Source organism: Nelumbo lutea, chromosome 1, assembly GCF_056320005.1.
Source record: "Nelumbo lutea isolate HS-2025 chromosome 1, American lotus-T2T, whole genome shotgun sequence".
NCBI lineage: Eukaryota > Viridiplantae > Streptophyta > Magnoliopsida > Proteales > Nelumbonaceae > Nelumbo > Nelumbo lutea.
Window position 1 is genome coordinate 90,201,857 of NC_142684.1, and position 24,706 is coordinate 90,226,562.

A 24,706-nucleotide genomic window follows, 5' to 3' on the forward strand; every position below is an offset into this window, starting at 1 on the left:
TGGCAATGGGATGGGCGGGGGGCAGGAAGCCACTCCCTATTGCCGTCCCCGTGAAAATACTTATCCCTGTCCCCACCAGAAGGGACAAGGTTATCCCCATCCCTGTGGGGATCCCCACTCCCTGTATTTTTTTTTATGATATCAATCATTTAGTTTTTGTTTTTTATTTTATTTAAAAATAAAAAATATAGTAGTTAGAATTTGCTATCTGTTAGAAAAGATCGAATATATTCGAACATATTCAACCATATTTTTAAAATACTAAAAATATGGTTGATTGCTCTCCCTGTCCCTGGCAACGGGGATGAAAGTTTCCCCATCCCCATCCCTGCAGGGGGGAAATCATCCCCATCCCCATCCCATTTGGTTAGAAGAAATTTTGGGATGGCTAGTGCAAAAGTTTAAACTAGTTACTTGGTCAAAATTGTTAGGTTAGGTGTTTGGTATGAGGTTTCTCTAGAAGGATACGATCAACATTGTTATGGTTGACGGTAATGCAGATTGAGTAATGTAGAGGATCTAGCCAGGGCCACCATGAAGAAACTAACCCAGGGAATGGCAGAGCACAACAAGGCAATGGCAGCTGCTAAAACCGATGAAGCAAAAACTAGCATTGTAAGTTTTATTTTATTCTTTTTATTTTAAAACTTGATATTTTGTCTTGAGTATTAGCATGGTGTGTGGAGCCATCTCTTATATTAATCACAATCATTCTTTCTGTTCTTCGCAGAAAGTAAAAAAACAGAATACTACAACAGGGTTGCGAACCTGCAATAATATTCTCGCAATGACCCAGGTTAATGATGAAAAAAGACATTCCTGTTTGATTTATATTTGTATTTTGTATCTTTGCTTGATAGTTTCACTTCTGCTGTATTCAGCCATTGCATTCAAAATCACCTTCATTTATTGGTGATAAGAAAATCAATCTCTCATGGAAAGAAGTGGCAAAACCCTCAACACTATCAACGACTTCTCCAGTGGGGTAAAAAATAAATAATCTTTGCCATGTACTCATCTCATCATGTTCTGTGTTTTGGTGCTAATTGTCATTGCACTTGCCTTGTAGGGGTAAGCGAACTGCTACAGATACTAATGGTTCAGGTGCTCCAATCAAAAAAGGACGGGGTGTGGGTGGTGTGCAGAACCAACTTGTTAATAGGGCTTTGGAAGGTTTATCTCGTGGGGGCAGAAGTGGTGGAAGAGGTAGGGGTTGGGGTGGACGTGGCCGAGGAAGGAACTACCGCTAAAAGTTTGGTTTGCTTAATTCAAGGTGATAGTCCATAAAGAGATGTTCATTGAGTGTACCATTGTCTATTCCCTTGGTATTCAGCTTCTTATGAATTCTGATCCCTAGGGAAGGACGCTAAGGTTTTCTGAGGATTGTCTAACTGAGAGAATCGGAAGGGGTTGGGCTTGGCATTCTCAGTCCTGCTGGCTGCGACATGTAGAAGGATAGATTTTTAGTTTTTTAGTCTTTTAACCCTGTTTTGGACTAATTGTTCTCTAACTCACTGTTCTAGTGCATGCAAAATCTTACGTGACTAGATGAGAACACCTTTCTTCTATTCTTCCAATTGAAATGCAAGGCATTGAAATTTTCTCAATTGAAATTAGGCATGTGGTTGATATTTAGCATTGTCACTGAATCCATTTATGTAAAGGCAAGTGGGATTCAAGACAATGTTACTATGCTGCCTGCAGTTTAATACCAAGAAATGGCGCATTTGCATGGGACAACATGCAAATTTTCTGGGTGGTTTGATTCGGTTCGCTTGAACTTCTGGTTTGTTTTCAGCGTTGAATGATGAAAAATTTCAGTTAAATAATTAATCTGGCTCCTCGAGATCAACATGCTGCGACTGCCAAACAAGGACAAGGAGCGAGATGTCTTATTGGCCAGGGCCAGGAGGAGCTGATTGCTTTGTTGTAAATAATTGAACAGGACCACCATGACCATCCTAAAAAAAGGCCAACGATTCGGTAAGGTGCTTAACTGTACTGTATTTGATCTTTCAGTGCTTGAGCCAAGTTGGTAAATAAAACTGGAAAGAGCCAAGTAGAAGTAGATTTGATGAATTTAACATTCAGATTAAAGTTGATCCATGATCGCGAAGTGGGGCAAGGCCAAAAAGTCCAGCATACGGAAAACATATATGAAGGGGACCTTAGCTGCTTTAGATAGTCCAAAGTTGCAGAAGCTTGGCGTTAGTCTTTCACCAGTAATTTGCCAGAGAGAGCAGAAGTTTGGTGTGAGACTTCACCAGTAAATATGGTGTGAGGTTTCACCAGTTAGTACCATTTGCCCGTTTGAGAGGGTTTTCCCGCAGTGGCTTCCAGCCTTACAAGGTTGGCCCCACACGGAAATCCATGAAGCTGTGTTTAGTGAAAACCCCAGAGAGTTGAAAAATACTATCGTTGAGCTGAGGACTAGATTTTCCATTGAAGCTAGTTTTGGTAACTTCTCTGAAATGGGCTCTACTGTGTCGCCAGATTTCGATCCCTCAAGAAGTGTGCATTCTCTCTAGTTTAAATCCATATGATTTTCAAGCATCTGCTCTGCATAGTTTTCTTCTGATGGGCTCACGCTAGATAAGTACTTGGTGGAATTTATGTTTTTATAATTAACAGTTGAAATTCTACCAATCAACAACAGAAAAAAAAGGTCGGAATTCTGATTGGGAGCATTGATCAGCTTGTAATGTTGCAAGTAGGTTTGTCGCCTCACATCACATGGGAGAAGTTGAGGGCAGTTTGTATGGTGGATCAGTTCTGTTAAATAGCATTACAACAGTATAGTTTTATTTCCACTATTGGAGCCATTGAGGACCACTCATGTGCCAAAGAGGCCCTTGACGGTTAAGGTGAAGAGATTCTCTGAGTGCGGCGCTTCAAAACCTGATTCGAACTGCTTTTCCCTTCCCTTAATGTAGATGGGTCACTGGTTCAACAATCTGGGTCATTGGGTCAACTTCTGACCTTATGAAAATAGATAATATTCGACAAAGATAAAATAATACAAAACTCGGTAACCTGATGAACGGGTTAATGGTTCAACTATCTGGGTAATAGGTTTTATTAACTAATTTAATGGTTCTGTGTAATATGTTGGCTCCCAGCCTCCCAGGACCAAGGATAGACCGGAACCGTGACCAGGTCACCACCCAACCGGCCGAGTCAACCTCGAGTTGAAAACATTGCTCTGATGTAAGTTTGAAGGCTCTGAAAAAGGTAAGAGTGTATTTAGGATTTATCACATAGAGGATAACTGGATAAGGTCTCTGCTAGTATTTGATTTGTGGTACAGAATTAGGAAGGTTGCAATTTTAAGCATGCAAATTTCACATTTTTCTGAATCCCAAAAGTCCAGAAAAATGAAAAGAGAATGGTCATTCAAATTATGAATAATGAGTGCAGAAATGGGATTGAATTTCATTTTGTCAAAGGCAGCGTTATATTTTACCATAGAAACGACAGTATTATATGTAAGGCAAAATCTATGGTGCATCAACTACATTGTGCAGTGAAAGATGTGAACCTCTTAAGCAGTTTGATGGCAAGTGCATTTTGGCTGCATTTGGCATTCAGGACTTATCTCCTTTTTACTGTTAATATGTCTTCGTGAACAGAGTTTTTAACTATAAAAAGGTGATAAATTTTTAAAATAAAGAATGTTAAATGCACCCTTTTTAAAACAAGAAAATATATTTTATAAAATATTAATCAATGAAAGTTAAATAGACCATATGACACCTTTAATGCAATCGATTGAAATTGGATTTGGCATATAGCAAATATTACTTAATGAACTGTGGTACTCCACTCCCCTGTGCCTAATTTATTCCCTACTCACCAAGAAATAAAAACACACCATATACATACATACATATATATATATATATATATATATATATATATATATATATATATATATATATATATATATATATAATAATTGGATCGTTCAACCACTCATTCTTAATGGTTTGAATGGCTCAACCAAGACATGGTTCTTGATGAATTGGGATCTGTTCCTCACAGCTACATCTCACCATGTATCAGAAATATCTTCTCGTGAATAATAAATACAAATACAGAAGATGTTCCTGATGTGTAGCCAGGACATGCCATGAAGTCGATGTGAAGAGCGCTCTGTGAGGAGCAGATCCAGACTCATTCTTGATGGAGTTGAAAATTTTGTAGGAAAATAAAACTTTGATGACCAATTGACTTTGAATGGTCCGACTGTCAGATCTGGACCAGTTTTCCAAATACTATCTAGTTTGTAAAGGAATGCGAGTTACTTTTATGCCCTAGTGTAATCATCCAAATTAACTTCTTTATGCCTTCAACACCCCCTCCTTCCTGCAAGTTAAAAGGGGGCAATAAGGCCCACAGATAGGGTGTCAATGGAACCGGATTTGGTCCAATCCAATCCAGTCTAATATTAGTCATTTTCAGATGAACCAGGTCTAATCCAATCTGATGGATGCATTAGACCATTTTGGTCTGGCCTAATTTAAGCCGGTTATTGGTTCAATCCGACCCAATCCAACATAAATCCATTATGGGTGGATCAGGTCTAATCCAATCCAATAAACACTTTAGACTATTAGGTCTAGAGTGGTCCTCAATTTTGATATGGACGGGGTACAATCCAAAATTGATTCATTGATACTCTACGCAGAGGCAGGCCAAAATGGACATAGGTTGAAATAGTAAGGAAAATAACAAATATGACACTAAACCAGACAGAATGACAAAAACAGGATACAAGTAGCTGAGCCAACCTAGTTGGTGGGCTAAGGCTTAGATAATAACGATGTACCAGCTGACTGTAGTAAATTAGCTATATAGGATGACTATTAAATGTTCCTCCAAACATCTATGTCATGTTCTTTGGTAGTTTTTACAGGTAAATCAGATCTCCAAAACAAGATTTTATAGTGCCTATTGTAATAGTTAACAGTCCCAAAGATCCTTGCGTTGCATTTGCACGTGGCTGATGACGTGGCAATGAGGTTTTGCAAACCAAACTCTCGAGTCTCTATGTGCGTCAGTTCCTTAAAACTCGTGTAGACTAGTAGGTATTGTTAATTTTATAAAACCAGTTTGTTTTGGCTCTGATTGTTCTTTTTCTTATTTCTGGAAAAAAGAAAACCTTATGGGGAATTATAAATTTAAGTCCAACTTCATGTCCACAAGTACCGAGGTGAGGTTCCTCCTGATACAAGTTAAATTATGAAAAAAATTGATGCAAATGTAGAAATAAATCAATAACCACCATCTTAATAAACTGAATAAATTAATAATCAAGATTCAAGCGTCCTGTTTCGATACTTCTCATGTACGTTGTGGGTCACGAGACTGGGCCCAGTTTTAGATGGGCCCCTCTTCGGAGATTGTATAGTTGTAATGAATAATTCTATGATAATATGTAAGATTTTTTTTTAATTTAATTGTCTAAATGAGTATGAGCAAACAAATTAAACAGTTATATCCACATGAGGATATTTATTTTGTTTTGGGGATTAGAGATCTCTTAGGTGTGGTGGGTTTAATTAAATATGGGGTCTCTTTCCTCCACATGCCTGTGTGAGTACAATCCCTCCTTTGAAGGAAAAAGAAAGGAAAGAAACGAAATGATCGCTATCATTCAAAAACAAGCATCTCTGAAGTAAAGAAGGTTTAGGGTTTTCCACAGAGTTTTCTACTTTCTTTTATTCTTAGGAGGAAGGAATTTATTGACCCATTCTGTGTTTTGAAGCTTGGAATTGAAGGCCCATCTAGACTGTTCAATTGATAGAGCACCCTTTGGTTAATCAAATGCCCAGTTGTTGTGTTGTGCCTTAAATTCTTTGTTGTACCCCGTTCCATGTCAAATCCGTATTTGTGGAGAAAAGCCTTCCATGAGGCAAAATTTTATAATAATATACGGTGGAAGCGGAGCCCGTATGGACGATCCATTTTCAGTTTATGGACTGACTCGAATATGTTAAGTTGTTGGGGTTTTCTATTTGTTGGAAAAATGTATGATGCAGAAAAGATATAGTTGAGCCCTATTTGATGTTTATAATTTTAGTTTATTGGTAAGTTGATTTTCGGATATCATAGTTGAGCCCTATTTGATGTATCTTTGCTTGTATAAGAAGATAGAATAAGTGTATAAATGAGAGCTCGGGGGCATTGTTATTTAGGCCCGTTCACTTTTGAGATAGTTATTTACTCGGATAAATGCATTTTTCCGAGTAAATATATATATCTATGTTTTTTTATTTCCTAGGTAAATAAGATAATAGTCGTTTTATCCATAAAATCCATTATTAAAAGGGGCACTTTTGTCCCATCCAAGTATTGACAACTTTCCCCCAAGTGAGAAATTTATTTACCCACCTCAGATGGGCATCACTTTCCAAGAAAAATAAATTTTCTATGGACCCCATATAAATATGAAAAAAGAAGATGGGTACCTTGATTAGTGGGAGCCAAAAGCCTATTAACCAATTTTCCCCCCTCTCAAAACCCAAAAAACAAACAGAAATTTTTTTATGAGAGTGAGATTGTACAACTTTGTATTCTCCATTGTTGTTTTCTATAGTGAATTTTTGTTTATTCTTCACCATGGTTTAGGGTTGTAATCTGATTAGATTCAGCAAACTCCGATGCCAATCCGGTTATGAAAAGCTTGCATATCCGATTTATTTACTTTTCAACTTTTATATATAATAAACTAATGTAAATATACACACTGAATTTATTATATATAGATTCATTATAATATAATATATAAAATCTATTATTATCATTTTAAATATAATTAAATAAAATCTATATATTAAAATTAATAAATATTATAACATAATTAGATTCAGATTTTAATTGAATCAGATGGAGTAAAATCCGAATCTGATACGATAATTAATTGGATATATATTATAAAATTTAAATCCAATCCGATTACATAAATACATTATCCAAATCCAAACTAATCAAATTGAATGTGGATAGGACCTTAGATTTTCAGGTATCATTTACGGGCCTACTAGACTATAAACCGAATCACGTAAGTCTTTATTTGCCTCTTTGAGTTTTTCTGTTCTATATTGTCTTCTTATTTTTCTACCAAAACACCAGCTTCAGCAACCATACCCTTCATTATATTTGTGTGAGACCATAAATAAGGCAATCAAGGTCAGATTTCCAAATGGTTTGAAGGATGTCGATGAAGAGAAAAGGAAAACGGGTGGAAGAAGAAGAGAATGATTGGACTGCCGGATGGGGTGAATTACGTATCTTTCGACGAGAGATTAAGCAATCATAGTTTTAGTGAAGCTAGCCAACAATGGAAAAGGTCGGTGGAGGAGAAAAACTTGTCCCTTGAAAGAGGGTGGAAGGGAGCAGGTGGAGCCCATTTAGGCTGCCATGCAAATGCCTGCCATATGTAAAGCCAAGTGTTTTGGTGAATTCACTTACGCTATGTTTGGTTAGAAGGAACAAATGGAGAAAGGAAAAAAAAAAAGGAAATAAAACTTATACAAATCTTGTATAGGTTTTCCTGTATTTCCTTTCTTTTCCTTATTCTAACCAAACATAGCACCTTTATCCAATAAAGTAAATTAATTCTTCTTCAAATTTTCATAATTAACAGCAATTTACAGTTTATGAGGGCATGTCACGTCAAACAAAAGTTCTTCTGACCATGTTCAGTGGTTGGATGGCTACTCAACACATACCTGGTGGGGATGCAACTGCTGATACGGCTCTGTCGTCCCTATTCAAAACATTATTATTATTTTTTTTTTCACCAGATTACCTTTACAAAGAGGGAAAGTAATCCAGTAAATGATTGAATCTCTCAGTTGGACAAGCCCAGTAAAGGATAAGCATATTCATCTACTGGTGATTGCTGTTTGGGTCCTTTAACTTGCCAGGTGTCACAAACATGGAGTGTCAATTTCAGCATCACTTCGGAGCTTTCGAGAAGTAGCAATAAGACTCTTCTCACAGCTTGGAACATAGACAGTAAAAGCTGTGAAGGTCACAGTCAATGAACACAAACAGTTTTCACCCAGAAGAGGGGCAACATTGGTTGTCCTCCTAAGGTGGACTCCCATCACAAATCAATATAAAATATGTAAGTTTAGCCTGGTTCGACCACTTGACGAGGTTTGTCTATAACTAGTAATCAACTAGGACAGAGCCAGAGAGAGGCCGGAGACGGCTCATAATGAGGTGTATGAATGGGATCCATACAGAGAGCTTCCACAAATGGTTGCAAGCGGTGATCTCCATATACTACTATTTTATATACATCTGCCTTTGCTTTTCAGACTTAAAGGGATTAAACTACTATGTCTGGTTTGCTTTTTCTCCCCTCCCTTCGCATGCCCTAATGCTTCTCCGTACTCCACCACCAACCATACAATTAAATGTCCTTCTCTCTCCCTGTGCGACACATTGGAATTTTCTTTGGGAACTCAAATTCCATTAAAACCCACTAAAGTATTCTATTGAAAAATCAACATATGTGGGGGGAGAGAAAGAGAGAGAGAGAGAGTTTTGAAGATTAATCTGTACCCAACTTAATGGATATGGTTCCTTATTCCTGATTCCTTGTTTAAGGTACACAGAACATCAGTGTGGCCTGGAAACAATTAAGGTCTATGGTCCTTGACATGGATGGACTGGACACCACTAGGTCTGATCCTAGACATACATGCAACAGCTACCACATGCCTACATTCATATCTATCAAAAACCGGTCCATAGTCCGGACGACAAGTTGGACAAAGGACGGTCTGATCAGTCCAACTTGACCGTATATGAACATGCCATACCCCAATTAGATGATGAACATTTTAACCCAAGATTGACTCGAAAAAAATCTTGGTTAATTTACCCAATGTAAATGTACCTGAATCAAACCAAGCTTGGGAAATCAAAACAGAATTAATACAGTAAATGTTCAATGAATATATACAAACTTCACCAAGGAATTGAAAGACAATATACTGATTGAATGGTCAGGATCACCCAATCAATGCAATTTCTTCTCTTCCTTCTTTTGGGTTTTCTAACTTAATTATAATCCCATCAAAGGGATCAACAAATTGAATAGAGTGGTTATTTTTTTAATTAAGATGGGCATCGATCAAAAATCAAAATCAAAGTCCTAATGTCGGTAGAGGGAGTACTGAGAAGCTCTTCTCTGTTAAGCACGGCTCAGCCTTTTTCTCTAATCATTATTGTTGTCCCCTCAAAACTTCCATTAATTAACAACAAAAATGCCAAATTGAAATCGATCTGAAGCTGAAGGTGTCCAGAAACAGTGAGGAAAGGAAAAGTGACACAATACATTGCCACCATGTGAGCATGGTTTTGGGACAAAGCAAAGAAAGGTGGGGGCGTGCAAGCAGTTCACATGGGCAGGACATGATATGATGATACCAACAAGCTCCCTTCTTTCTTTCACAGCTCATTTCCCAAATCCCACAAGGCCCACCCTAGCACTATCCCACACTATATTTTATCTTCTCAAGGGTTTATATCCCATGTTCCTCTCCTACTCTGCCCGATTGTCAATCAACCGAAGAATCACCAAGAAACAAGAACCAAGTGGGTCAATCCAAAACCATAAGGTATTGTTATTTATTATAGGGTAGGAAATAGGAATAATACCTATAGAAATAACCAAAAGGGGTCTCTAGATCCATCAGATGGTGGTGACCCACTTGTTTGATCCGACGGTCTAGGTTTACCATGAAGGGTTTCGGTGTGTAGGGGAAGGGTGTATGGGGGGAAAGTTGGTGAATGTTACTTATGAGATTATTATAAGCTCCGGCCAAAGAGAAGGTCACATCGGCACGTGGTCGCTGATTCCGCCAGTTATTAAACTAGTGCGACTTTCCAATAAAACCGTTGAGACCCAACTCCTCCCCAGCTGTAGCTAGCTGTCCCAATCTCCCATGTGACCGTCCCCTCCGAAACCTCTGGGCCTAAAAAAGAGAAGCCAAAAATAATCCAACTCATACAAATGATGAAAAGAAAGGAAGGAGAACAAACAATGCACGGAGACAGAGAGAACCACCGCCACCACCAGTTCACCACCAACGTCAGACTCTAAGTGCAATCATTTGACAAGAGCTAGCTGCAGTTCACAGGCACAAGCAAGCTTCGGCTGCAGTAGCAGTATCAGCGGCAGCAGCAGAATAGCGTTGTTATTGGGGTGGTCGTCGTTTGTGTTGCTTACGTTGTTGTCGCTCTCATCTCTAGCTAACATCATATATCCCAAGAGTTGTGTTTGTGTTGTGTATAAGAACGTTTTGTAGGGTTGGTTGGTTGGTGTCTATTTGGGCTTTCTTTCTTTTGGTTTCTGTCTACACCTTTTCGTCCTCTCTTTCCCTTTAAATTGAGTTTGTTGTATAGATTGAATTAATGGCACAGTTGCCTCCCAAAATCCCAAACATGGCACCCAACTGGCCTAATTTTCCTCACCAGAAGATGCCCGGCATAGGCAGCTTGACGCACAGCACCACCCAACAGCCCTCTTGGGTTGACGAATTCCTAGACTTCTCGTCGGTGAAGCGTGGAGCTCACCGGAGGTCTGCCAGCGACTCAATTACCTTCCTTGAAGCTCCCATGATCGAAGAATGTCGCAATTCTCCATCCTCATTGAAGCCTGGCAGTAATGAGTTCGAGAGGCTGGACGACGAGCAGCTCATGTCTATGTTTTCTGACGACATATCCGGGAATGTACCTCCGACGGGGTCGTCGTCCAACCCCTCTACGCCCTCGGATCACAACAGCATTAACGACGAAAAGCCGACGCCCTCTGACCAGCAGGAAAGGAATGAATCTGCCGAGGTCCAGAGCTCGTGTAAACCAGACCCACAAGTCCCCCCGCCGTTATCTTCTACCGGCGAACCTATCGTCGATCCCAAGAGGGTCAAGAGGTAACAAACTGAAAATGCTATTGAATTCTATATGCTTATCTCCCACCCTCAAGCCTCATATCGTTGAAGTCCTTGAAGTATCTTAATTACTTCTCAACTGTTCATCTTGGGGTGGTTTTGTATCAGGATTTTAGCAAACCGGCAATCTGCACAGAGGTCGCGAGTGAGGAAGCTACAATACATCTCCGAGCTCGAAAGGAGTGTAACAACATTACAGGTACGAGACAATTCAATCTCATTGATCTCTTACTCGCATCAAATATCACTAATTTACCTTAATTATCTGAATTTTGGTTATCATATACTCTCAACCTACTGACTTCGAGCTATTTGCTTTCTAAAAAACGTGGAATTAATGAAGACGGAAGTATCAGCATTGTCACCAAGAGTTGCATTTCTAGACCATCAACGCTTAGTTCTTAACGTGGACAACAGTGCTCTTAAGCAACGGATCGCTGCTCTCGCTCAAGATAAGATTTTCAAAGACGGTAAGCGTTAAGTTACTTAGCAATTAAGCTTAAAGCAAGATTATATTGTTCTTCATGGGTTATTCATGAACAGTACTCTGCAAATTTTGCAACTTGAGAAACAAGAATAGCTGTAATTCTCTCAACATGTTTGATGGTTGGTTGTTTGGGTGGATTTTTGGAACAACCCAACGACATATATGCTTTATTTTTGGTAAAGCATTGATGGGTATTTATCTTTTCTGTGATAAAGTTACTGCATTTATGTGTCATAACTTTATTAAGAAAGGTAAAGTGAGAGCTTTTTTTTTTTTTCTTGGAGTAAGAACTGTTTGATGAGAGAATTAAACTGCTTACTTCATAAATGCAGCTCATCAAGAAGCACTGAAGAAGGAGATAGAGAGACTAAGGCAAGTGTATCATAATCAACAGAACCTAAAGAAGATGGTCAATAATACTAGACCACCACCTCCTTCAGACAACCCTGGTCCTGGTGGTGGTACTGAGAAGGAACAGTTGCTGAACTGAGGAAGAAAGGGAGAAAGTGAGGAGTGTGGGTACTGAGGGGGGAGGTGGAAGGCTATGAGGCTGTGGTGCATTCTGCTAACCTGCGCATTCACGTGATGTGTCTTGCTTTTGTGTAGGTGGGTCCTTGACAAGGTTGGCGGGTAGGAAAAGGACACGTGGACTTTATGGCTTCTTGAATGTTAGGGAAAAGATTGGGTGAGAAGATTGTTTTACTTGGGTGGGTGTTTAGGGAGGGGTAGTGGCGGTGGTGGTGATTCTTTTTGTATTGTATTATCATTAAATTCTTTTTATAATTTTGTCTAAATTGCTTGGAAAGGGGAGGGGGAGAAGCAAGAGATGGTGGGAAGTGGGGTTCGTGTGTTGGGATGCATGAAAGACAAGATTGTCAGGGCTCTTCAATGTCTGATTGTTGTACCCTTTTCGGTTTTTATCTTCTTGGGGTGTAATAATGTTCTATGCCTTCTTTTATTTCTTCCAAAACATGTAGAAAAAAAAACCCTTCAATTGTGCTCAATTTTACTCCGGAATTCATCTTGTTTTCCACTCATACCCTTTTGTTTCTAATTATGCTAGCTATATGCCATTTCTATATATATATTTTGATATTTTGATTTGAGTAAGGGAGTGTTTGATGAGTGAAAACGTTTAGGTTATGTTTGGTTTGAGAGAAAATTTAGGAAAAAGAAGGAAAAGGTAAAAAAAAAAAAAACCTTTATAACCTTGTATTGATTTTCTTGTCTTTTCCTTCTTTTTTCTACCTTTTCTTTCAAATCAAACATAACCTTAGGGTTTCTATTTTCCTTATCTTGCCATAACATAGTGACCATGCGTGTTACCATTTCCTCAAAAAAACTGTAGTGGAATAAATAGTTATTCTAAGAGTTTGGTGGGGAGGGAATGTTTCTTGAAGTGCTGGCTGGCTTTATGTGGCATTGACATATGACAATAATAATAATAAAAAAAAAAACAGGGGAGCTTATTTTTTCAAGAAACCCTTGAAAAGAATGTGACAATATCAGAGTTTATCTCTACTAAAAGTGTTTTCATGGAAAATCGAAAATGGGTGTTTCCAAAGAACGCCTCACAAAGTGTTGATTTCTAAGGAATCGTTTCTAAATGTTTCTTTTGGCAAAAAACATCTAAAATAACTCACTGGTAGGGTTCTTTTTTGGGTGGTGGTGGTGGTTAAAAATATACAATTGGTCTCTCTTTCTCTCTCCACCAAAAAAAAAAAATTGTGACTTGTTTATTTCAAATAGTAAAAGTGTTTTCATGAAAAATGGGTGTTTCCAAAGAACGCCTCACAAAATGATTTCTAAGGAAACATTCTAAACGTTTCCTTTTTTGGGTGATGATGGTAGCGGTGAGAAGAGGTTAAAAATATATTGTTTATCTCTCTCTCTCTTTCTTTCTCTCTTCAAAATTATTATTGCTTTATTGGAGAGAAAAGAAAATTGTTCTCTTAAATCCACCACAACTTTTTTAAACGTCAAAAATTCACCATATCATTAAGATTTTATTTTTCAAAACTCATCATCCGTTACACCAATGACCCAAATTGTTCACGTCAGCCTAAATGAACATTTTATGACTGAATTGTCCCTGAATGGTGACTCAGACTATTAAACAAATTTTGAGCGAGAGTAGCTTGCATGACATGCCCTTGTTAGAAAAAAGGTTGAAGGGACACCGGAGGCCAAGGTTGTCTGTCTTTCGCTCCAACAAGCATATCCATGTCCAGGTGAGCGATGACACTAAAATGCACACCCTTGCTTCAGCTTCAACAGTGCAGAAACCCATATCTGAAGAATTTGATTATTCTTCTGGACCTAGAGTTGAAGTGGCAAAGAGGGTTGGTGAATCATTGCTAAGAACTGTTTGGAGAAAGGAATCACAAAGGCAGCATTTGACCGGGGTGGTTACCCTTACCATGGGCTTGTTGAAGCCCTTGCTAATGGTGCGAGGGAACTTTTTCTGTTTCTCCAAGCACTCAACATTGTTTTATGTTTCACCCTTTTTTGTTCTTCTTAGTCACGCATGATGGAGTAATTAGACGTGAACGAAAATTTTCATGGTCTTCTTAGTCACATGTGATTGATGAAAGAATTAAATGGGAATGAGATCTATCCTCTCCGGTTAAAAAAAAAAAAAAAAACAGAGTGTTCTTGCTCTCAACCCTGAGTATCTCACTGCTTTAAGAGACTCTTTTGAAGGTCAGGGGTGGAGGTTCATCACTGGTATAGAACGGAAACGGAAGCAAGGTGTTTTGAAATTTCTGATCCATGTTCATTTAATTCCCTCCAGACATCTACTTGTATGGTCATTGTTTGTTTAATCCTTTTTTACTTTGACTAAATGCCAGAGTGTTCAGAAGATGGTTTCAGCCAATACCGTACGGAAATTTTTTAATCGCATCTAGTTTCCTCATCTCAGACGAAGGGAACAGTCTTGATGAGCATCCGACCGTTCTTCTTATCAGACGAAGGTACGAGAGTTCTTCTTCTCCGAAGTTGCAGACTATTCTTCTTCTCAGAGACGCATCCTGTTCTTCAATCTCAAACAAAGGGAAAGCAGCAGCCGATTGAAGAAGAAAGCAGCGGTTATTTTGGGTTGGATAATGACGGGGGAGTTGCAGACTGTTCTTCTCAGAGACGCATCTTGTTCTTCGATCTCAAACAAAGGGGAAGCAGCGGCCGAAGGAGGAAGAAAGCAACGGCTATTGCTTGGGTTTTGGGTTGAATAAGGATAGGGGTAGTTTTGGTATTACAAAATGGACCGAAAATAATAAAGGGTAAAGTGGTAAATTAACAATGTCCATTGGTGAAGTTACTGTTATCTTAATGAGAGGGTGAGTTTTTAAGAGAATTGGAAAAAGCTGATGGTGGGTTTTGAACAATTTGCCATTGGATGGTTTCATTCATCACTGTTATACATGGCAAGTTGGCAATACCATGGGCACACAGACTGTTGTATTGTGCATTAAGGAAGACGAAGATAAAACTGATTTGCTTGGCTGGTTCCCTCTGTATCAACTACAGGCGCAACCCTGTATTGATGATACTGTGGGAGTATCTAACCTCTCTTGGTCCACTAATCATACCATCTACACAATAAGGCAGAAGCCAAAAGCTTGGTTTTGGAGCCACAGAAGTGCATGCAAAATGGTTCAGGGCCCATAATTAACTTTGTCATATGTCCCATGCATGTTCCATCAATGGATGGGAATTGGGAACCCACCATTTAATCGGTTTCGAAAGTGGCTCTCTGCATGGATGATGCAACTTGCAACCATGTGTTTTTGCTGCCAAGGAGAAAGAAAGACTCCGTTAAAATTTCTGGAAAGCTGAGACAATGATGCAGAGCAGAGGAGGAACCAGATGGTCAAAAGTCAATTCGATTGTATTGATTTTGGTGCAGGGTCCCCGTTGGTGTCAGAGTGGGACTCATCTGCTGTTGACGCTGCTGATCCTCTCAACATTGAAAATATATGTCAAAGTAATGAGCCCCCACAATCAACTATGGTCCCACTGTACAACAACCCCTCTGCTTTGCTGGATTACTTTGAATTTGGCGCTTGGTTTTACTGAAAACATGGGTGTCAGTCTACTACTCAATACTCATCTTTTTCTAGCTACAAAAGATGCACCGACCAGTCAGGAGAGTGAAGAATACCTAGGATTAATTATTATTTTATAAAACAGGTTAATTCTTTTTTTATGGGTTTTTTAGTTTTTTAATTAAACAAGTATATATATATATATATATATATATATATATATATATATATATTATCATTCAAGAATCATTCAAGAAAAATTGGATCATTGACCTACCATTTAAATAAGAAAATAGCTTTTATTTCTGATCAATTTTAAATTATACATTTCATCTACATTATATACATAATTTTTATTTATCACACTTAATTTTTGTTTGACATAATTAATATATAATTTTTTATATATTCTTTTGATTATTTGTATTTTTTTTATTTTTTAAAATATTTATTATTTAACTATTATATCATCGATTAATCCATTTGACCCAAACCACTATCCCACGATCCAAAAAGAAAACTAGTTTGATTTCTATGTTGACATTAAATTTTGTATTGCATTTTCATTATTGATAAAATTATATCTTATGTGTAATATTTATTTTTGTGATTCTTTGTAGTTTCTATTTTTAAAAATTTTATTATTTGACTATAATATCATTTCATTTCTAGGTTGATTTTAATTTTGGCACTCCATTTTCACCATTTATAGAAATACTTCTTACATTTCATACTTATTTTTATTCAGTATAATGAATATACAATATTAATGACATGTCATGTTCTTTTTATTTTTTTATTATATATTTTATATATTTTAATTTTTTATTATTTAATTATGGCATTTTTTTTTGTTAATGGATTTGACCCCAAATGGTTGAATTGCTTACCCACCACCGAGAGGGAAGAAAATAATTTTGTTTTCAAAATAATTTATTTTATATTATTAAAATTAATGTGGGTTTAATTAATAAAATTTAGGGGTTTCCCTTGGTGGAGCTAGGATTTCCTAGGGGTGGACTGAATCTTGCTTGTGGATTGATGCCAAATTCACAAGTAGAATGTGGTTTATAGGGGGGACTACTAGTAAATTAGGAGGGGACTGCAAAAAAGACTTATGAGGGGCAGTGTAGTTCAAAAATCCCTAAAATTTAATGATGAGAAAAATATATCTTAAATATACGATTTAATAAGAGAATTGATTAAGTTTTGTTCTATTGAAACTCTCCCATTTGGTTAAAAATTGTCTAACTTGGATGGTTCAACCATTTACCATTTTTCATTCTTCTTAGTCACGCATGATGGACTAATTAGATGTGAACAAAAATTTTCTTGGTCTTCTTAGTCACATGTGATTGATGAAAGAATTAAATGGGAATGAGATCTATCCTCTCCAGTTAAAAAAAAAAAAACAGGGTGTTCTTGTTCTCAACCCAGAGTATCTCACTGCTTTAAGAGACTCTTTTGAAGGTTAGGGTTAGAGGTTCATCACTGGTATAGAACGAAAACGGAAGCAAGGTGTTTTGAAATTTCTGATCCATGTTCATCTAATTCCATCCAGACATCTACTTGTATGGTCACTGCCTGTATTCAGACCGCTCTTCTTCTCAGACGAAGGGAATAGTCTTGATGAGCATCCGACTGTTCTACTTATTAGATGAAGGTACGAGAGTTCTTCTCAGAAGTTGCAGACTGTGTTAGACAGTTATACTCTTAGCTCCAATAAGATTGATGTATCTTTTGACATTTATTGCAAATGAATAAAGTACATAATTGGTTCATGTCATTGTGTTGTTTTTCTGTGTAATACCCTTAAACTGGACACTTATGAGACTTGTGTTAGTTTAGAATCTTCACAGTCGTTGGATAGATCTGGGGAGATTTATCCTATCAAGGCTGACACTGATGTACCGACAAATTGGTTGGGGTGGCTTGTCTTAGCTGCCAGGGTGAGACCTGAGGTACATGCAATGTGAGTTTATCTTGAAACCTGATCTTGACCAAATTCCAGTATTGCCCTAGACCTTGGAGGTAGATGGGCAAAACTGGAATGTTACACATGATCTCTTGACTCGATTATGGTATTGCACTAGGTGTTGGATTGGACTGTCTTTGATATGCTAATAAGTGAGATCCTTAGAGGGGGTCAAAACCTGAGTATGTTGGGACAATCTGAGAATTCACCTGAGTGGGTGATCATAGTGACAGGATCAGCCATTTTGTTGGACAAAGTGAATGATTGGGTAATGCACTCTCTCTAATGAAAACCTAAACTGCCGGTAGTTGATTTCAACCGTTGAAATTTGTTTTTGCAAAAAATATATATATATTATAGTTTCAAAATGTTTGCAAAAGGTTTTAATTTCTGGGATCCATGTGAATAGGAAACACTGTTCTTTGCAGCTGAAGGAGAGATCCTTTATTGTTGGACAGTGTTTGATCATTATGGTCTGAGAGGTTTAGTGTAAGACCATTGAGGATAATACCTAATGGGCTAATCTTGCATCTGCCCACCGTCCTTAGGATTTCATAAGGTGGCTAGACCCAAGGACCATTTAGTATAAATGTTGGGCCTATTAAGAGTCCATGGTGATAGACTCAGAGGTTCACTATCTCCTATAGTGAATTTTGGCCAAACCTTATAACAAAGGCTTGGTTGAACCCATGTGGCTGATGTGTAAATCAATGTTTGAGTCCCACGCTATACAAAGAGAACCAATTGGGTAGCATATTAAGGGGTAATTGAGTACATAAGCTTAATGGACTTAAAGCCTAATTCGTACTAGGCTTAAGCTAGTTAATTAAAAAGAGGCAAGATAGGATTTATAATCTGATTAGGATTAATTGATGGATAAGATAAGTCTTACTAAATATTAGATCTGGATTAAGGAACTCTCTCCTAATTAGATTATGAGAATGATCCTGAGAAGGCTATAAATAAGGGGGTGAATTCCTCAATTATATAACACAACAACCTGCAGAATTCTCTCCTATTCTTGCCATCCCTACCTAGTTCGATATCCTCTTGAGAAATTGATCAAGAAAGGTTTTTGATATTGTTTATTGGCTAAAGAAACAATCTGAAGTCATGCTCACTAGCCATCATGCTGATCTTGATTCATTGCACACTGTGTCATTTTCGGTGGAAGCGGGTTTTGGTATTTTCTTTGGGCGTGAACACCTTCATTGTGAGTTATTGATACTTTGTATAAGGTATATCCCTCTCCTCTCTTTTGGTTTCAGATCTGGTTCGATTTTGGTTTCAAGAACGATCATTGAAAATGCAGTTTTCTAAAATAAGGAATGCGATTTTCAGATGGAGAGAGAGAAATTTTTGAGATTTCGCTCAACCTTCCTACAGGGTTCGGCCATCCATATGATGGATTTCTCATCCCTTCAGACTGTTCTTCTCAGAGATGCATCTTGTTCTTCAATCCCAAACAAAGGGGAAGTAGTGGCCGATGGAGGAAGAAAGCAGCAGCTGTTTTGGGTTGAATAATAACGAGGGAGTTGCGGACTGTTCTTCTCAGAGACACATCCTGTTCTTCAATCTCAAACAAAGGGAAGCAGTGGCCGATGGAGGAAGAAAGCAACGGCCGTTTTGGGTTGAATAATGACGGGGGAGTTGTGGACTTTTCTTCTTAGAGACGCATCCTGTTCTTCAATCTCAAACAAAGGGGAAGCAACTGCTGAAGGAGGAAGAAAGCAGCAGCTAATGCTTGGGTTTTGGGTTGAATAACGACGAGGTAATTTTGGCATTGAAAAATGGACCGAAAAAAGGGTAAAATGGTAAATTAATGATGTGTGTTAGTGAAGTTACTGTTATCTTAGTGAGATGGTGAGCTTTTGATGTTTTGAAAAGTTGTGGTGGGTTTAAGAGAATTCGAAAAAATTGATGATGGGTTTTGGACAATTTTCCATAAATTTTAATATATAAGGACAAATTTTGTGATCACAATATTCGAAATTATTTTATAATTTCATACTTTTTAAAGTAGTATAGATGGACATTCTCTCTCTCTCCATTGAGAATGAGAATTCAATTCCAATTAGTTCTTTCTGGGATTCCGATTTCTATCGAAACCAAACAATTTATAAAAATAGACTGATCGTGATTCTGATTCCAAGCCTTAGTTCTGATATGGCCGGTACATTCTATAAACGGTATATATGTATTTCATGGAATTTAAGGATAATTATTACAAAATTCTTACAAACGAGAAAAGTAACTCTGCCAAAAGTTTCTTCTGTACAAGAAAATTTATTTCGGCTCCCAAGTTGATGAGAGTGGTTGCCATTTTATGGAAGAAGTGATATCTCTCTCTCTCCTCCTTAACATGTTACAGCAAAGGCATGAACACGATGTAGATTTGCTGTAAGTTTCTTCTACATGAGGTGTGTTGCACGACGTTAACTCAGTTTTATTACCTTAATTTGGAAATCTAATAGCTTACAAGGCTACTACCGAGGGATCATTAATTCTACCCATATAGCCCGTACAAACACTACCTCATAGTCCGTGGAAATGGAGTAAAATGTCAAAAGAATGAAAGGGCAATTTTGGTATTAACTGGCAAAGCCTCATGGAAACCAAACTCCAAGTCCAAACATTAGAATTATGTTGTAAAGATAATCTGCAAACACCATCTAAGATATCCTTGCCCCCTACTCCCAGTGCTTATGTTTTGCATGCAAAAATAATTCCTTCTTTCAATGAACATGACCTTCTTCTGTCTCTCTCACTTCCTGGAAATCTGGGTCCAAGCCGTTCCATCTTCTATTTATTTAAGTCATTATCTACTTTTACAACTCAAATGGGAAAAAATGAAAACTGCTAATAACCAATAATCATCTTTTACTAATTTATTTTCATGACAATGGCTACGGGTATAACTTCATTCAAAGAATGTCATATGGAGGTAATGTAATGGATCTTCACGAATTAACCTGGAATAATTATTCAGATTTTTTTTTATTAAATACAATCACTACAAAAAAAAACTGGTTTTGACGACGTTTCCTAAAATACGATAATTATCATTTTTCAGCAGTTTCTATTACCTGTTTTTGAGGCTCAGTTTGGAAGGAGTACAAATACAAATGTATAGAGTGTGAATCTGTGTATTTTATATTGTTTTATATATATTTGCATCGCATATATCTGTATTTGTACTTTTTTCAAATTGAGCCTTAGATTGTCTTTGGTTGTAATGCAAATGAATTTGTACTGATGCAAAATTATAATACTGCAAATGATTTGAGTGTAATTTCTGACCTAGTTTTGTTTAAATTTTAACTTATTTTGTTTGATTTTAATACAAATGAAATAAATTAAGACATGAATCAGAATAAAGTAAAATCCAAAACAAAATTATGAAAGAGTTTGATTTTTTTTTTCATTTGCATCCCATGTATCTGTATCAGTGCAAGTAAAATCGTGCTGCAACCAAACACAATCTTAATTTTTAAAAAATGTGAGCTTATCTGAAATCATGGTTTTTAAAATCGACCTGGAGACCGAGCCGATCAGGGTCCAATTATCAGGTCAAACGATCCGACTGTTTGAACTGAATACTTGGCACGTTCTGACAAAAAAAATAAAAAAAAGACCGTCAAAACCGTTCTCGGTTCAGTGGTTCGCTGACCATAATCAATGATTTTGAGGAAAAATCCAATTTTTGGGAAAAACGAAACTGGACTGATTCCCGGTTTTGAAAGCCATGTCTAAAACCTTGGGTCCTTAACCACAAAAGAGATGTAGACTGTAGAGAAGATTAATTAAAAAAGCGTAATTGATCAGTTGGAACTAAGGATGGCATTAATTTCTACAGTTGGAATTAGGGATGGCATTAATTTTCACCTCTCCACCAGGCATTCGGTTTCCCTGACCCCTGATGGGGTCGGGGATGGAGATTGCCTTGACGGGGGTGGACACGGAGACAGAAATGGGGGAGTGAAGTTCTTCTACCATCTGACCCTGATTATATATATATATATATTAAATATTATTTATATTATATGTTTTAATATAATATTATTTATAATATGTATATATCAAGGTATATTTAATTTTTTTTTAATTTTAAATAAATTTATTTTTCAAAAAATACTTTTAATTGAAAATTTTAAAGATTTGAAACCCATAAAAAACCCATGCATCTATGTTGAAGATCAGATATGGAGGATATCTTTTATCTCCAATGAGAATTGAAGTTGAGAATGAATATTTATTTCAAAATCAGAATCAAGAATGGGGAATATAATTCTCACCCCAAATTCGCCCCATTGCCATTCCTACTTGAAACTTCCATTGTAAGGAAATCAAAACGGGTTTAGTGTTTAAAGGTGATATATGAAACTCAAACCCTCTAAAATGGAAGATCAAGAGTCACCATTTGCTTATTGAGTGTCTCCATTGCTAATAGTTCCAGTAAAGGAGTATTTCTGTCATCCCTCTCTGCTGTTTATATAGCATGGTTATTGATTTTGGACCATATGGTCAATTTGGGTCATGAATCCGAATGATGGAGGCCTTGTCCTAGCTAGGGCTATATAGAATGGGGTTCCCTTCTGTCAATTATTTTATATTCTCTTCTATTCCGCTTCTTTTTTATTTGTCTCAATTGAATTTCCAGTGCTGTTGCTTTGCTCAAAAGGTATATATACCTTAATGTGATGAAGCAAAACAAGAACTAAAACCAATTGATTATGACTTTTTTGCTTTTTTCTTGTTAACTGCTAGCATCATTATTCACCAGAAACTATGTAATCACGAGATGCAGCGCGAAAATCAAACTGCTGCAAATCAACCTGGGCTTCAGTTTCAGATCACAATTGTGGCTAAATGCACGTTTACTTGTATGCAAAAACAATTATTATTGTTCTTGTCTCTAATGCCTCTTATCATGCCATCACCATTATACCAAAAACAAATTGTTGCCTCGCTGGCTGCCTCTAAATTTAGGGCCTGAATTTGGTGGAAATGCATGGGAGTGCAAATGAAAGGAATGTAAATTATCGTTTAATTTTGTTTTAGGTTTTACTTTATTTTGCTTGAGATCATATTTTACTTCATGTGTATTGCAATGAAAAGATAAGATAAAATTTAAAATAAAAATAAATCAGAATTTACACTCAAAATCATTTGTACTAAATAAATTTGTAATACAACCAAACACAGACTAAATTTTAAAATAAGGGTATTTTGATATTATAATAAAATAAGGGTACTTTGGAGTTTTAGAACACGGATTTAACAGATGAAATGCAAACAGTGGAGGCAATATGCTAGAATTCATAAGTTGAAGGGGATTTTAGTGTCACACAAAATAATGTTCAATGAGCAAAGTGTAATTTACCCTTTTTATTTTCTTGGCTTTTGACAGTCTTATCAGTGATAGTGCTAGCCACAAGCTTTTGGAGGGATAATATATCACGTGAAACAAGGATTTCATCCTCCCCCTACACACACTAGGCGGACACACTACTAGGCGCTAGGCACCTTTTTGATGTTTTCCCGGGACAGGGGGGACGGGGTTAGGGTATCTCCACATGCCTTGTCGAGGAGTTGGGATCTCCTCCCATGAGGAGAAACGAGAACGGACCTTGAAGTATGGGCTGCAAAGTGGCAATCAGTGGGCTGGGCTCCTATTGAGCGTACCATTGAGCAGACACAGACAAGCATAAAAGAGTTTGTACCGTGGCAGGTGTGTTAAAGCCCAGTGGGCCAGCCCCATCTGTATGCAACTCTTCTAGACAAGTGACAACTCTGTGGGCAAGCTCTGGGCTCATGCTAGACGTACAATAGAGCAATCGGGCCTAAATGCGGGTCCATCTCGGCCCACAAGTCCTGCTGGGCTGGACCACAACTATCAATTCCTCCTAGAGTTCCTAGTTACATGAGGAATGCTACAAAACAACGGGTTAATGCAATTCTTGTTGCATTTTTGCTTTCTTTTTTTTTTTTTTTGTGTTTCAATGTTTTTGTTGCGAAAAGAATAGGGCATGATGAGAAATATAAGTAGGCTGCGTTTGCTTGCACCAAAAACGAGGGAAAATAAGCATTTTTTATTTTATTTCAGAAAATAAGTTACCCAACAGTAAATATCACTTGCATCAGGACCGTTGATTTTTCTCAGCCCTAATAACAACCATAGTCCATATCCCACCTATGCATCACTCATAGTCCATATCAAACCATCTTGTTTGAGAACAGATTGTTTCTTAAAATAACACAACAAACATCTTGGTTGTATATGTGCTTTTTGTTTTTAAAATTGAAACAAGAAAAAAAATATTCTTGAATCTCGTTTCAAAAACATTTTTTCATTTGATTATTCAATATCATGTTCTACTAGAAAATTTGTTTTTGTTTAAAAACCAATATTTTGCTTACTTCCACGAAACAACGTAATGAAAACAAAAACAGAATTCAAAAACAAATGAAAACAAAAACATTGTAAAATGCCCCTTAAAACACATATTCTATGTTTGGTTGCAATACCAATTTGTACTGGTGTAAATGAATTGTTGTACAAAAGGGTTGGTGTAAATTTTGGTTTATATTTTGCTTCAGATTTGACTTTATTTAATTTGTTTGAGAAAAGAAAAATTGGAACTCAAATGATTTAGTCCCCATATAAATGAACAGAAAAAGGAGAATTATTTGTATAGTCCTATAGGAACAAGGTAAAATGGGAAATATAGTCCCCAATTTATATTAGAAAGCATTGAGGGAGGAAGGTGGTGCAAATTCTGCATTAGTTTTTAGGATACAACATTTGCACTGACAGTAAGTGCAAGAAAGACAAAAAATACAAACTTTGTATCAGATTGGATGCAAGTCATAATTACAAATAAATAAAAACAAAACTGAATTGAGTATTGAGTACAAATTCTGCACTTGATGAAGATTTGCACTGGTACAGCCCAATCCATTTTATTTTTTATTTTTTATTTTAATATAATTGAAGTTGAGAGACCTACTTAAATTGATAAAGAAACAATATTAAATTTAAAATAATTACAAAGAAATGTATTCTGCCCCTTATAATGTGCACCATACACTATATACATCTGGTATATATACCTGTTCACGGCTGATCTTTGGGCCCGGCTTTACACTGTTTCGGGCTTGGATTTTAGATTGGGCCATTCAAATTTTGGCAAAAGTCAAATCAGAGCCCGGATCATGAATAGGTCTA

At 37.1% G+C, this 24,706-nt stretch overlaps 2 protein-coding genes across 2 annotated transcripts in view; both read left to right on the top strand.

The window, feature by feature from the left end:
- The window catches only part of LOC148876057 (apoptosis inhibitor 5-like protein API5), a 30,564-nt gene extending 28,957 nt beyond the window's left edge, over positions 1–1,607 (top strand). Inside the window, exons 13-16 of the mRNA XM_088965987.1 lie at positions 501–615; positions 731–796; positions 882–985; positions 1,070–1,607. Of these exons, the coding sequence (XP_088822113.1) occupies positions 501–615; positions 731–796; positions 882–985; positions 1,070–1,250 (466 nt within the window). The 3' untranslated portion in view covers positions 1,251–1,607. The remainder of the gene's footprint in view (positions 1–500; positions 616–730; positions 797–881; positions 986–1,069) is intronic.
- Positions 1,608–9,917: 8,310 nt separating this feature from the next.
- LOC148876058 (basic leucine zipper 34-like) lies at positions 9,918–12,494 on the top strand. The gene is made up of 4 exons (XM_088981809.1): positions 9,918–10,952; positions 11,079–11,169; positions 11,314–11,440; positions 11,790–12,494. Exons 1-4 carry the CDS (start codon positions 10,435–10,437, stop codon positions 11,945–11,947), a joined length of 894 nt encoding a protein of 297 aa, XP_088837935.1. The 5' UTR covers positions 9,918–10,434; the 3' UTR covers positions 11,948–12,494.
- The last annotated feature ends 12,212 nt before the right edge of the window (positions 12,495–24,706 follow it).

Excerpts from the sequence above, each read along its gene's own strand:
- LOC148876058 (XM_088981809.1), top strand. The coding sequence starts at position 10,435 with ATGGCACAGTTGCCTCCCAAAATCCCAAACATGGCACCCAACTGGCCT. Across the intron at positions 10,953-11,078 it reads GATCCCAAGAGGGTCAAGAG|GATTTTAGCAAACCGGCAAT; the intron begins GTAACAAACTGA and ends GTTTTGTATCAG. Across the intron at positions 11,441-11,789 it reads AGATAAGATTTTCAAAGACG|CTCATCAAGAAGCACTGAAG; the intron begins GTAAGCGTTAAG and ends TCATAAATGCAG.